Raw genomic sequence first — 15110 nt, 5'->3', positions numbered from 1 at the left:
CCAAGAAAGCTGGGTCCACGTCCCGAGGCTGGGTACGTTGGTGCTCAGTGCGTATGTGATCATTTCGGGGGTATGATTGTGGCGCGCTGGGCGTCATCGTAGCAGAAGGCTTTCACAGTAGCTCCAATTTGAGCCAACCTGTTTGCCGTGGGTTGCATCTCGTATTCCTGGGGGAAGAAGATCCTGGTAGCTGAGCAGAGTCGGAATCACTGTCAAACTCTTGATAGGAAGGAGACATGATCCGATATTCTGCAACATACTGCTTTGGCTTCGGACTCTGGGTAGACGACAGGTGATATGGGCCCTCTATCACCAATCGGCTGGTCACGCCGAGCAAAATGTTCAGTAGAATCTGGTGTCAAACATTTTAGTAGTCTGGTGAATCATAAACATTTTAGTATAGTGTGGTCAGCCATAAACATTTCAATATAGTGTGGTGAATCAGTTAAATCGGCCTATTATAATTTGATTTTGAGTTTTAAATAGGGTTTTTTCAAAATAGCACCTGTGGCAGCCGTATTGGATTTTTGATCGACATGGGAAAAAACCCACTTTGCCAGGACCACGAGTCTATCATTCCTACCAAGTTTCAGTTAAATCAACAGAGTAGAACTTTACTTTAAGTTTGAAATAGTTATTTATCATATTGGATTACTACTGATCAACCTGAAAAATAGCAATACTTTTTGCAGGACCATGAGTCGATCATTCCTGCCAAGTTTCAGTTAAATTAGCCCAGCAGAACTTGACTTTAAGTTTGAAACAGTTCTTCAAAATGGCGGCCATATTAGATTTCTGATCGACCCTAAAAATAACAACACTTTGTCAGGACCATGAGTCGATCATTCCTGCTAAGTTTCATTTAAAGTTTGAAATAGTTTTTCAAAATGGCGGCCATATTGGATTTCTGATCGACCCGAAAAATAACAACCCTTGGTCAGGGAGTTGTCAGTAACATTCCCATGAAGTATCAATGAAATCCCTTCAACAGTACTTTAGCTTAAGTTGAAAATGTAAAATGTTTCCGGACGAGGGACAAAGACGGATAGCAATAGGTCACTTGAGCTAAAGTTCAGGTGACCTAATAAAAGCTGATGCAATCTATCTATTCTAAAACCGGGCATCCCTGGAAAAAATGGCTTTCGAATAATGCTGTGCATTATTAGCTCACCTGGTCCGAAGGACCAAGGTGAGCTTATGCCATACCATGGTGTCCGTCCGTCCGTACGTACGTACGTTTGTAAACAATTTGTTCAAACGACTTCTTCTTAACCGCTGATTGGAATTTAATTTAATTTAATATGACTGGAAGCATTCCTAGGTGGTGGGGATTCAAAATTGTGGGGCTAAAAAGAGGCAATTTGGCTATATTGCTTTACACGACTTCTTCTCTAGAACTAAGAGATAGATATCACCCACATTTAGTTGGAAGCATTCTCCGGGGGTGAGGATTAAAAAATGGAGGTGCTGGCCCCAAAAGTGGCTGAGGGGAGGGACAAATTAGGGGTAATTTGACTATATTGCTTTAAGCGACTTCTCAATAACTAAGAGATAGATATCAACCATATTTGATTGGAAGCATCCCAAGGTGGTGAGGATTCAAAAAGGTACAAATGGAGCGGCTGACCTCTCAAAGGGATGAGGGGCGCTGCCAAATAGGGTAAATTAGTGTTATTGCTTTAAAAACTTCTTTTCTGGAACCACTAATTTGACTAGTTCTAAGCATTCCTAGGTGGTGGGGATTCAAACTTGTACAAATGGAGTTGCTGACCCCCTTAAGTGGCTTAGGGGAGGGGCCAAATAGGGGTAACTTTTATTGTTTTGTATTGCTTTGGTAATTAATAGAAATGAAAATGTAGGTTATTTTGTGGGTGTAATTTATTCTTTTTGTTAATGATTTATACATGTGTGTGTATTTTTTCACTGAGTTTGTTTATATGCAGTTATGAAAATGTCTAATCATAACTCATTAGAGCTTATGTTTAGTCGTTTGTAACTAAACCGAATTTAATAAAGCTTTCATAACGAAATGACTCTCAAACAAACATTTTGGTAACCCTGATGTTACCAAGCGCATGCGCTATTCGAGTTTCATCAAGGTAAAATGGATGAGGGGCTGCCACGGTACAATGGATATAAAACACAATTTCTCAGCTAAACTATGTAAAGATAACACTGTATTTTTTCGTTAATAGTTCGTTGTGATACTGTTGATATTGTATGGAAGTGAAGTTATGTGTTTGTTAGTATATTGTGCGTCCCTCCGTGAGAAGTCGGCGACATTTGGCGAGAATTTTGTTGCACTTGATGAGTACGGGTTTATTTGGTCAGTCGTTTGGACTGAATGCAAGATCGTTTGATTCATTTAAATAATTATTCCACAGTCCTTATTATAAACACAATAGTTAACTAGATGGAATGTGTTTGTATAATTGCTCTCTTGTACTCGCGAGTGTCCTTCGACAAACCGGAATTGTAACGTCTCCTATTTTGACGGATTGCCGTGTCGCAATGCATTTTTTCAGTGAGGAAATTGAAAATTAATCGCGGCTTGTATGCTGCGTCATTGAAGCATGCCACGCTTGAATAATTGATGTTTATCTTCACGTGAGTGGCAATAACAATATTTGTTGACACCAATTTCTTTTGAAAATTAACACCTCGTAGTGCATGGAGATTACGACAAAATTAACTGATTCTGGTGATAAACGGGATGCATAGTATTTGCAAACATAATAATAATAATAAATAATAATAATAATAAATTCTTTTATTTAGACAGGGTAACATATTTAACATATTTAGATTTTCATCTAGTTTACAATATGGCCCTGTAAAACACATTATAGATACATACATAAAACAACAGCACATCACGCATACAGAGACATATGACATACAATAAAATAGAAAAAGCAGTTAAATAGTACAATACATTATTAAGACAACCTATTATATTGTATCACTAAATATCACAGAATTGCATTTAAAACATTAGAAAATATCACAGTGTATTACAAGTCAATACATACATATATTTATCACAGGGTAATATAAGGATTATCTCTGGAAATTATATTAAACAGAACCATAGGGATAATTTCAAATATTGTACTTTAAAATATACATATAGTATATACCATATAGTACCTGGTTTCCAAGTGATTGGGAATCCCCTACCTACTTGGTCCGCCGGTAACACATGGTATTCATGATCTAGTATTTTTAAAATAATTGGCCAGATATGCCTTTTTAAAAGCCAGAACATTTGTTGTGGTTCGTATGGTTTCTTCCAAAGTATTCCATAAAAGAGTACAAGTGTATCTAAAAGAATTTTTGTAAAAACTTGTTCTACACTTGGGGATATAGAGCTGGTTCTTCGCAGAAGATCTTGTGGTTCTTGTGGAAATCTGGGTTACATAGGTAAATAAATTTTGTTTTAAAAATCCTGGAGCCTGGTCGTTAAGGATTTTATAAGTTAGAACACATTTTCTAAAAGTATAAAAATCGTGAATAGGCATCCAGTTTAAAGTCTAAATGGACCCTTCCAAACAAATCATTGACGACGTGCCAGAAACGACTACCAAGGTAAGACCTATATCTCGCGTGCATTTCACAGAAAATTTGACATGTTATTACATGGCCCCAAACACTGCTAATCAGTGACAGATCCAGGTGTTTTTTGGGCTTCCAGAACCCCCCATCATGAGAATTTTCTGCATGTCTTTTCACCAATTTCCTCATTTTTCTGCCCACATGTGCACATCAATATATTTGTGTTATATTAACTTTGATTATAATAAACCATTTTTGATTAAATAATAATAATTTTTCATGGGAATATTTGCAGTATATGTTTAAATAAACAAATATGTTTTTCTCCATTATTTCTCCCCTTGCTTGATAGATTGGTATATATGTCCTAGAAACCAAAATCATTTAGCGTATTACTTTTATTTCGGCAAAAACGGCGTAATTACCAAAATAATACTGATTATTGGTGATTTATTCCACTTGTGAATCTTACTAAAATAAAATAGAAAATTAGCAGAAAAAGCAGAGTCTAAAAACATACAACACCTAACTATCAAACTTAATACTGTTCAAACCACATGTGATCGCAAAATAACTTGAAATTTGGGACATTGCAAACACAGCAAAAACAAAAGTCGCTCCAACAACAGACATCAACATTGGAGAGGACATATTGGATAGCCAAAAACCATCAACAGTTACCACAGATGCAACTGTGGAACAAATTCAAATTACAGATTTCAAATCTTGTGCATCGTGCACAGGGAGATCCTAAACCCATTTGTTGACATGAAATTCTACAGCTGCCCTCTGCAATATGAAGCAACGGTCATCAAACATGTTGCAACAGTTCTCTGGAACCATTAACATAAAACCTGCAAATGACCCATCACAGAACTCAGTTAAACTCACTTTGTTCAACGCCCCTCTGAGAGATTTCCTCACAGAGTTAAACAAAGAGGAATTACTCGAGCAAAACTTAGCTGCAGACTTACTTGAAGAGCTCTTGCTTGAAAGCAAAGCATATATGGTGCTACAGATAAAGTGATCCAAAAAATCACATCCAATGCAGAACTTTCAGATCTGTAAAGTGTAACGTCACACTGAGTCACTAAATCAATTCTAAGCTCAATGTGTGATCAGTTTTCTTTGTATTAGGTGACTTATAGCACATTTTATAATCAGACATGATGTGCAGAAATACAAATGCTTGGGCATTTTAGTTTCAATATGTTGTCATGTATGACATAGTTTATAATAATACATGATGAGTAGGAATGCAAATTATTGATAAGTAAATATGCCTATTAGTAGCTGCTTGGGCATTTTAGTTTCTCCTTTCTCAACAATCTACCCTAAAATCAGCCAAGCGTGACAAGTTCATTTTGTGACTTTGTGAGCTTCTTTAGTCCAAATCACGCGGCGTGATCAAGCCAAGCCGGAGTTTTTCAAACAAATAATCTCAACGGATATTATAAGTTCAACCACATCCATTTTCGACATTGGTATTTTGATTTCGCCATTGACCGAGATGCATTGCTTAACGCAAATTCAGAGGGGTAGAGCAATTGCGATGTTGATGGATGGTCATAGCCAAACTGCTGTCGCATGGCAGTTTGGTGTCTCTGTACACGTTTCCGTGAGACTGGGTTAGTTTCCCATTGAGCATCTGTGGGATGAGCTGGACAGGCGTATTAGGAAACATCAATAAATGTTCTCATGAATTCAATGCATAGCAGAATCCGTGCAGAGATTCGTGCAAAAGGTGCCCACACCAGGTACTAGAGTGTCATTTTGTTTTTCGCGGGTATCCCACTTTGAGTAACTACTGATGACACGAATGACGTCACACAGACTTTTCCTCAACAGTATTGTAAAGAGTAGACTTGTTTATAGGCTGTTGATTGCATAATTTAATTGTGCGTTTCTTTTTTTTGTTCAGTATAGTAATACATGATGAGTAGGAATGCAAATTATTGATCAAGTAAATATGCTTATTAGCGGCTGCTTGGATATTTTAGTTTCAATATGGTGTCATGTTTGACATAGTTTATAGTAATACATGACGAGTAGGAATGCAAATTATTGATAAAGTAAAAGAAATATGCCTATTAGCGGGTGCTTGGGCATTTTGATCCAATCAAAATCATTACAAGTAATAAAAATTGTATGATGGTGCGTTTTAAGATCTCTTATGAGATCTCTTGTAGCAACTTTATTTCAGTTTACCTCACTAAAAACTACTTTGACATTTTAATTTCAGTATTTCATGATGTTTCCTTTAATGCCATTCATAATGCTTTGTGAAAAAAACAATACAAATGAATATCTATTACAATATCATTTGATTTTCCAAATACCACATGCTCATTTGCTTCTATGTTGTTTCATCTGCTCACTAAACAGACTATTTCAATTATCATTAGCACTCGTGTCAGATCAACACTATATAAGTTTACTAGGCCTAATTAAGGCAAATAGTTTCTACAATGTAATACCTTCTGCTGTACTTGTTTCATTATCATGCATTTCAGTTAATTTTCAATATTTTGAATTGTAATGTCCACACATCTTATCCCATCTCGATCCTTCATTTTCAGTTTCATCTGTAGTTGCTTCTTCTATAGTCTTGATAAAAGTATTCTGTGAATGAATCCCTCAAAAAAGTAAACATTTCATCCTTTGAAGGTCAACTTGCTTAGTACCTATATATAAAAATCTATTCCTCCTATTCATCAAAATTTAATCAGATGTATATTCATAATTACATGCATATACCTTGTATAAGTTAAGACTTTTCGATTCTATTAGATTCTAAACGAGGGGCCTGAATCGCTCACCTGGTATTAATTTCACACTTGTAATCTAAAAAGTGGGCTAAAATCGACTACAGGCAGAATATCAGTGTGTGATTCATAAGAACCCATTAAAAGATTTAAACATATGATGCCTCTGTCTTTGAATGTCGAACAAGGACATTAGGTTTAAAATGTGGTAGTCCTTCATCCCAGCATGCTACAGGCCCAGTATCGGTACCATGGGCCTTTTGGTTATTGAGAAGTAGTCGTTTGAAGATTTTAACAAAGTTGACCCCTGTGAACTTTAAAGTAGGTCAAGGTCAGTCATTTGAAGAAACTTTGTAGCCATTCATCCCAGCATTCTACAAGTTCAATATCAGTACCCTGGGCCTTTTGGTTATTGAGAAGAAGTTGTTAAGACATCTAACCCCAGTGACCTTGAAAGTCGGTCAAGGCAATTCATTTGAACCAACTTGGTAGTCCTTTATCCCAGCATTCTACAGGTTCAATATCAGTACCCTGGGCCTTTTTGTTATTGAGAAGAAGTTGTTTGAAGATGTTAAGACATCTGACCCCAGTGACCTTGAAAGTCGGTCAAGGTAATTCAGTTGAACAAACTTAGTAGCCCTTCATCTCAGCATGCTACCGGCCAAATATTATCACCCTGGGCATTTTGATTATTGAGAAGAAGTTGTTTAAAAGTTTTTAACATATTTGACCCCTGTGACCTTGAATATAATTGAAGGTTATTCATTTGAACAAACTTGGTAGCCTTCACCCAAGCATGCTACAAGCCAAATATCATATCCCTGGGCAGTTTGCTTATCGAGAAGATGTTTAAAAAAATTAACATATTTGATCCCTGTGACCTTGAAATGGGTGAAGGTCATTACCTTTAACAAAATGTGTAGCCCTCATCCCAGTTTGCTTCTGGCCAAATATCGACACCCTAGGCCTTTCGGTTATTAAGAAGAAGTCGTTTAAAGGACGGACGGACGGACGACGGACGCCGCGCCACAAGCTCATTGGCACGTTGGTCAGGTGAGCTAAAAATCGATGGAGAATTATGTGAGAAATCTTTGTGGCGAGTGTTTTCCCGATTATAATGTACCAAGCGACTGAAAGCCTAAAACAAGACTAATAGTAGTTGCGTGCCCCTGTGTTCCGATTCAGTTGGGGAAAATAACATGTTATACAACTTGTATTATTAGATTCACTGTGATGTTGGCTGTCATTGAAGGTCTGACTTTCACAGTGCATATAAAAACTTAGGGTATTGTAGGCACACAAATCTAGGACAGGTCTGGTTAGCCACAGGTGCCGGACACACCATTAAGTAATTTGTGTATAATATATAATATAGTAAGTTTATACACATCATATTACTATGTGTGTCCAGTATCTGTGGGGTTAGCAGAAACACAATATTTATTTTAATTGGCCTTATTTAATGATCATTAATGGTCACACAGGGCTCGGTTTCCTATTCGGAAACCTGTTAAAACAGTAATCATTTATAACTTTTAAAGATAGAATAATTCTTCGCAGAAAAATGGAAATATAATTATTTATTAACCTTTGTCTGAGTTGTACAATTTTAAAGTATCTTCTGTCGGAAATCTGACCATAACTTGGTTTTTGAAAAAAGGGTGTTAAAAAAATGTCATACTGGGGAAAAGTTTTTCTATCTAGTCCCATTTTGTCATAAAACAAGTTATGTCCAGATTTCAGACAGAAGATACTCTAAAATTGTACAACTCAGAAAAGGTTGAAAAATAATTATATTTCAATTTTTTCTGCTAAGAAATATTTAATGTCTCAAGTTAAAAATTATAACTGTTTTAACAGGTCTAGTTTCCGAATTGGAAACCGAACCCTGTCTAACCTATTAATGATCATTAAATAAGGCCAATTAAAAGTTTAAAAGAAATATTGTGTTTATGCTAACCCCACAGATACTGGACACACTAATAGTAATATGATGTGCATAAACTATGATATATTATACACACAATACTTATTGGTGTGTTCGACACCAGTGTGGTTAACCAGACTTATCTCAGATTTGTGTTCCTACAATACCCTTTAGTTTTTATATGCACTGTTAAAGTCAGAACTCCTGCTATATATTAGCGCAGTAAAGATATTTTTCAAATTAACAATAAAATGCCTAGCTAATACATACCTACCCTATTTTTTTCTGATGGTAGAAACACAAGTAATTTGTTTGGCCTAATGTTTCTGTCATTTCATAATATTTAGAACTACTATACTTTTTTAAGTTTCCAAAACATCAAGTAGTATAACAATTGAAACTTCAATGACTTCCAACATCACAATGAATCTAATGATACAATGTTTATAACATGTTTTTTTTCAACTGAATGAGAAGAAATGTAAGGCCAAATATCCTCACAAACAACGCCTAAGTGAAATCAGTTTGCAACTTAGCAGTTCGAAAACTTTGCAACACGTCTGGAGAAAGACGTTCCTTGTGACGCTGTAATTCGCTGTAATTCACTCATGTAAAAAGTCCATTTATTTTGTTTGTTTTTGCATAATTACTGCTATACATACCGTAGAAGCACCTTCCTTTTTGTCATCGCCGCTGACAACATGCGCCATTCTCTGCGGCTTCGGCCGCATGCTTGGCCACAAGTCACCGAAATCGGGATACAGAGCCTTATTTATGAATCAGTAGTAGGTAAACGTTGCAGAAGTGTATGCATATTGTTCATTGTCAATGCTGCTTAAACAACATGCCTAACATTAAGTCAACACTCGCCTGCATTTTCGTCTTTTCCGCTTCGCGTTGCGAATGATGTCTAGGCCTACACAAAACGAAAGTAAAATGTGCGCATGTCTAAATGTAAGGGAGATCACTCGTGTTTTCCGGTAGTATATGTCTGAAATCATTCCGAAGGTGTTGTTGTTTTTGTGTATATTGAAATAAAAGAGTCCTGTTATATGGTAATACTTCAATAAACGAAATACGCAAATCACACCAACAGACATATAAAATGTAGGCCTATCGGCGCATATCTTTCGTTTCTGGCTGAACTGTAATTAGCGAGAAGGCCATATAAGGAAACGGGTAATTGCGATAACATCACGCGTGATCTAACATGGCCGTCGTTTCTGTTTTTAGAGTTTTTAGTAAGGATTTGTTATTTCAACGATGAACGAATATGCAATATTTTGATAAAACCCATCACATGGAAAGCTGATCAGCACATAGTAGGCACATTTGCACACTGTAAGCAAAACAAAGGAGTGCAATTGACATATCCATGTTTCCTGATTAATTTATTTTTTCTGGAAACAACCAGAGGAGAGTGATGCTCTGCTTCATCTTTTGTATTAATGAAAACCGTGAATATCTTGTGTGTGTTTAAACTGTCCTCTTTTTTTACTGTGGTTCAAGAAAACATTTCCTTCTTTTTCCACAAGAGTACTGTTTCAAATTTATCAGGCTTTTCAATTCGAAGGCTTATATATAAACAGAGAGATAATTTTGTTTTGTTTTTACTGGTGCCTTTTTTATGTACACATCTTAGAAACCAGTTAACGTGTCTAAAGCCCCCATGAGATGTGCTGTTATAAGTTGACTTTTATGTACATTTTGTTTATATTTAGTTCTGCTACCAAAGAGATTGACTTACTGAAATTTTTGTGAACCATATTAATGAATTCCTAAGCTTGAATGCCTTATTTCTCACTATACAAGCTCATTATACTGCTTTGCCTCCTATTTCTTTTGAATATTGTCTCTAAACATTATTATTTCTGGTGCAGAAATTATATGGTGACTTTATTCTATTTTAGGGGAAAAGCAATCAATATCACAACAGACAGGGATGGTTATTGATGGGAGGAAGGAGGATGAGAAAAAGGAACTGAACTCCCTCTCTCATAACTTTGAGGACTTCATGAACTTTTTCAAAAGGCTGCAAGAACTGTACCAACAGTGACATGACATTTTTAAGTCTTTCACTCACTATCAGTTACCGTATAAAGGAGGAACCTCTGACTAAATCATTTTATCTCAGGCTCATGACAGCCGAGTCCACAGATCCTTCCAACAGCGAATAGTTCAAATGCTTTCCTTGCAATTTTTTCCTTAATGGAGAAGTCAGTGATCTTTACTTGGGAGTGGGACAGATTGAATCTGTGATTATTGATGCTGAAAGCCGGATGAATGTGAATGTGATTAAACAGCCCCTACTTACTAAAGGCACTTGTGTTGGAATCTACGTTTGTTTCGATCAATATAACACTATGGGTGGTGGTGACCGTCTTGTTCTTCAGGGAATGTAACCGATAATTCCCAGATCATGTCAATGCTTGGGGGACTTTTCATACAGGGTGAGTTGCAAGGGGAGAGTGCTACACCCCCTCCTTATGTATTGACCTTTCTGGGGGGATCCCACTTGGTGCTTCTGTCTCTGACCGAATTAAGAACAAAATTTGGTCGGGGGAATTTATTGATCTGCGTGTTCTTCAGTGAACTATACTGAAGACCCTGTATCCTTGAATATTGCATATGGGGTCATAAACATAAACCATGGCCAGTCCTAATCAAAACAGCCTCTGTCCATTGAACAATGGACGTCGTATTTCAACACGTCTATTGCAATATATTCAGAGATGGCCTGCTGAGGCAGCAAATCTGCTAGAATATGCCTCGACAATTCGTGAATTACACACGAACCATGGTGCTGTGGCTTGGCGGTAATACGACGAGAAATTCGGTCGTCTGCGCCCATCTCACAGGCCGTCTTGTCAAAAGCCTAATAATGAATTACACACCAAGGCTGCCACTTATCTCACAGGCGGTCTTGTCAAAAGCCTAATGATGAATTACACACCAAGGCTGCCACTTTAAGAACAAGTCCTGGTGTAAATGGTCAGGCATCAAATGTACAGCGACTGGGAGGAAAATCGGGCAACCAGCCTTTTGTGGCAAACCATGTTTCAATTTCAACAACGGTCTGCCATGTAGGTCCAGACCCTGTAGGTACAATCATTTCTGCCAGTCTTGCCAGGGCAACTATTCAAGAAAGTGTGCACCAAACCAAAAAACGAAGTCTACCACAGGTCAAAAATAAAACGGATACTGGACAAAATTTTATTTAAACAAACCGCCCACGCTTTTTCGATCAAGGCTCGCCCACCATCCAACCCCTCTTTTTCATTGTACTATATATTAGATGTACACACCACCTCTGGATACAGTTTCCATAACCTAAAAGTATATTAAATTGTGTTGTACAGTACGTGTTTGTTTAATTTATAATTAATCATTTTATTTACCTTTTATGTGTGTTTTAAGTTATAATTTATAATATATGTAACAGTTAATGCCAGATACTTTCTTGAGCTTTATGCCATCTTAATTATTGGCACGGTCAGTGGTGAGACAACACTTTCAGTTGGTCAGAGCTGTATCACTCGATACTAGAAGAAACCTACCTCCCCCTTCCTACATAAATAGAAAAAAGATTCAAGGGAGTTGGGGCTAGGTAGCCTGCTCTCCAACAAAAGACTGACCTAATTTCGATCTTCTTTAACTTCAAGACAGAGCTCACCTATACATAGTGGACCTTACTAAAGCATGGCAGATCATGTACAACTTTTAAACTGCAGCATAAGTGTTTCACTTGCTCTACTTTTTTAAAATTTTAGTCTAAATAACCACATACTTTTACCAAAAAATGGTGTGAAAATAAAAGTGTGCTTATTTATCAAATCCTAATCTGAAGAAATGACAAATATTACATATTTTTATTCAAAATATTTGAATTTTGTACTTTCGGGCTATTCCAATTTCAAATCGTGAGGGGAGTAACAGCTCCCAACTGACATTGACCGTCTACGTTGTACGGCTATCTGAGGTCACTAGTCAGTTCTTGTTGATAAACAACTAAACATGCTCACTTACTTGTATTAATTGCCTTTATTTCTCTTTAATTCCTGAATTTTATTTCATAGTAGTCCATGAGTTGAGGTTTCAAAAAAATAAAAATAGACTGATTAATTACTACCCCATGAGTGTCCAACATATTCCTCAGTTGATGTTTTGGGGTACCAAATTCTAACTGCAATCAATACACAATTTGGCAGTATATCTCTTGTATCCCAGGTATAATGTTTTCTTGTTAGATCAACTTCAAGTGGCCTCTGTTTTTCAAAAAGCATCGTTGATCTGCCCATGCACCTCTATTACTTAAAATGGCCCAAACTCGTTTGTAGAGTTCATTCCGTAATTGTCTATTCCTACTATTTGGGAAAGCGTTCATTTCAGGCCACCACACTTGTCTATTGGTCTCATCAACAACACATCTGTCACAAAAGCAATGTGGACACTCGGTATCGCTAAACCGTCCATCAGAATGTGCGGCTAAATTTCCACTATTACCACTTGAAGCTGTTTCAGGTTGTCCTTGTGTCACCAGAAGTGGTCCAGCTTCTTCACCATCTCTATCATTTCCTATATCTGTGTTTTGTATCATAGGTATGTGGTCATGCTGTGTTGCCCTGATTAAATCCCAACCATGTACTGTAAATATCCCTTCTACTATTTCTTCTTCTTCTCTTGTCAACAAAAGACAAACAAGATGTCTTCTTTCACTGTCGGCCATATTACCTTGTACTGGCGTGGATTTTTTTTACTATTGTTCTACATATATATACATAGTAACATCAATAGAACAGACTTTCATACAGCTAGTAGATATGTGTTGTAAAGACTAAAGGCCAATGTATGAATTTTTGGGTGAAGTTAAAATATTAGTTAAGGTTTAAGGTTTCAGTTTTTTGGCATTAACTTCCACCTTTTAGACCTTAAACTTATAACAAGAAATTATATAATGCAAACTGTACAGTTAAGAGTTAGGTACTCATACCCCATTTTCACTCATTGTTTCAAAGTCAATGATTTTAAAAGTAATTTGTAGGTTTATACCGCTGTCAGATGTTCGGTGTCAACAAGGTTTTAGCTATCATGTTTTTATGCTTCTATACTAGGAAATACTTTATCCAAGCACATAAACAGCAATATCATTTACAAGTCGCCAAAACACATACTGCATGTTTGCTTAAAAGTGTGCAATCAGTACTAAAATTGCTTTTGAAATGATGAAACTTGAATTATAATTTCATCCTTTTAAATCCCGGAAATTTAGTTTGCATCCGTTTCTGTATTGAGTATCTCTGCTTAACATTATGGTTGAAAGGTATACAACTAATAGCATTCTCTGTATAAAAAAATAATCAAAAATCATTTCATTGGTACTGGCTTCATATTTTGTACTTGTGGTAGTACATTGTTATTTTTGCAAAGTTTTAATCACAAGTTACAACTAAGCATAATAAAAATTTACATCTGTTTAGGTCAAGCAGCATGTCACCAACATCAATACAGAAGATAAACAGACAATTAAGACTGAAGTGAAAGACTGCATTAAGTATTTGAAAAGAAGACAGGCATCACAGTAAGTACATACTAAGTATTTAAAATATAAATAAAACTTTTAAAGGTTTTGTTCATGGTTAAAAGTCAGGAGTTCATAATTCTTGAAGAACACCAGGAGAGATATATGTGTAAAGAAAACCCTGTTAATACCCAAAAAGATGGATATCTCAATAAATTCTGATGTATTTATTATTTAAGTTTTCTACAAAAAGGCTATAAAGCAACCCTTCCTTTATATAAATCGAGACATATATGTGAAGACCAATGAAGGCAGTGATTGCCAAATTGCATAGTTTTATTTTTTCTTAGTTTTTAGATAATACATTTATTAAATGAGCACCTTGTATCTTCACAGAGACCATGCTTACAAAAAGAGGAAACTAATCGAATGTAATCTACCAACAGACCATCTCAATGATGATGAAAAAGGTGCAATGAAATCGGGGTAAATACACGTTATTTCTTACCCTAGTAGCGTTTGACTTTTAACCTTTGTATATATTACGAATGTTTTGTCTGCTAAAAAGTCTGTCTCGTGCCAAACATGATATATTTGTGAAACAAACCGAATAAGTTGTATTTCAGGAAATTGTATTGGTGGACAAACTGTCAGATTTCATTGTTTGCCTCTTCACATGCAACGATATAGAAATTTGTATTTTTTCCCTTATCTGTTTTAGAAACCTGATTTGCCTCTTGGATCATGTGGAGTTTCCCATCGCAAAAGCATATGTAAAAGCATACCCATGTACAGATTTGTGTAAGTAAACATGTATAAAATGTTATTTTTATTGTTTTAATTGGATTTCAAAGGTTTTACCCTCAGCTGTTTGGAAATGATCTATCCATTTATGATTTACTTTCTTTTTTCCTTTATTTTAGAAAAACAGTTTTCTATCATGGCCTGTTCATCAGACATGTCCTGCAGACAAATATCACCAGGTAAAGCGTTCTAAAAATGTTAACTCTAAAGCCCTTTCCTAACACTATTTGATGCCTCAAGCATTCATTTTGAATTATGAAACTAGAGGAAGGAGGGTTGTTGTTAAAGTCTTAGAATATTCACAGAAAGTTTTTCATGTTCCCGAGTGAGATCGCATTTTATGTACTTATTTTAAAAAAATGTAACTAATTTATTGATGAAATCTCAATTTACATTATTGATACCTAACTAGTGTTTCAACATTTTTGAAAAATTGAGCATTTGCAGAAATATGTATCAAACTGGCAGTTATAGGTCATCTTTTGAATGTTGAAAGTTGCGTTATCTTTGTTTAAGGGCTATTCCAGTTTTGACCGTGTAG

General features: G+C 36.0%; 1 protein-coding gene across 1 annotated transcript in view; it reads left to right on the top strand.

Annotated features, from left to right (window-relative positions):
• The first annotated feature begins 3537 nt into the window (after window positions 1-3537).
• Window positions 3538-15110, top strand: part of LOC110466987 (vegetative cell wall protein gp1-like) — a 14197-nt gene continuing 2624 nt past the window's right edge. Inside the window, exons 1-4 of the mRNA XM_021523829.1 lie at window positions 3538-3588; window positions 13725-13825; window positions 14162-14235; window positions 14689-14748. Of these exons, the coding sequence (XP_021379504.1) occupies window positions 3538-3588; window positions 13725-13825; window positions 14162-14235; window positions 14689-14748 (286 nt within the window). The remainder of the gene's footprint in view (window positions 3589-13724; window positions 13826-14161; window positions 14236-14688; window positions 14749-15110) is intronic.

Source organism: Mizuhopecten yessoensis, unplaced genomic scaffold, assembly GCF_002113885.1.
Source record: "Mizuhopecten yessoensis strain PY_sf001 unplaced genomic scaffold, ASM211388v2 scaffold11151, whole genome shotgun sequence".
Lineage (NCBI taxonomy): Eukaryota > Metazoa > Mollusca > Bivalvia > Pectinida > Pectinidae > Mizuhopecten > Mizuhopecten yessoensis.
Note: the sequence above shows the minus strand (reverse complement) of the source record. Positions and strands in the feature narration are given on the sequence as shown.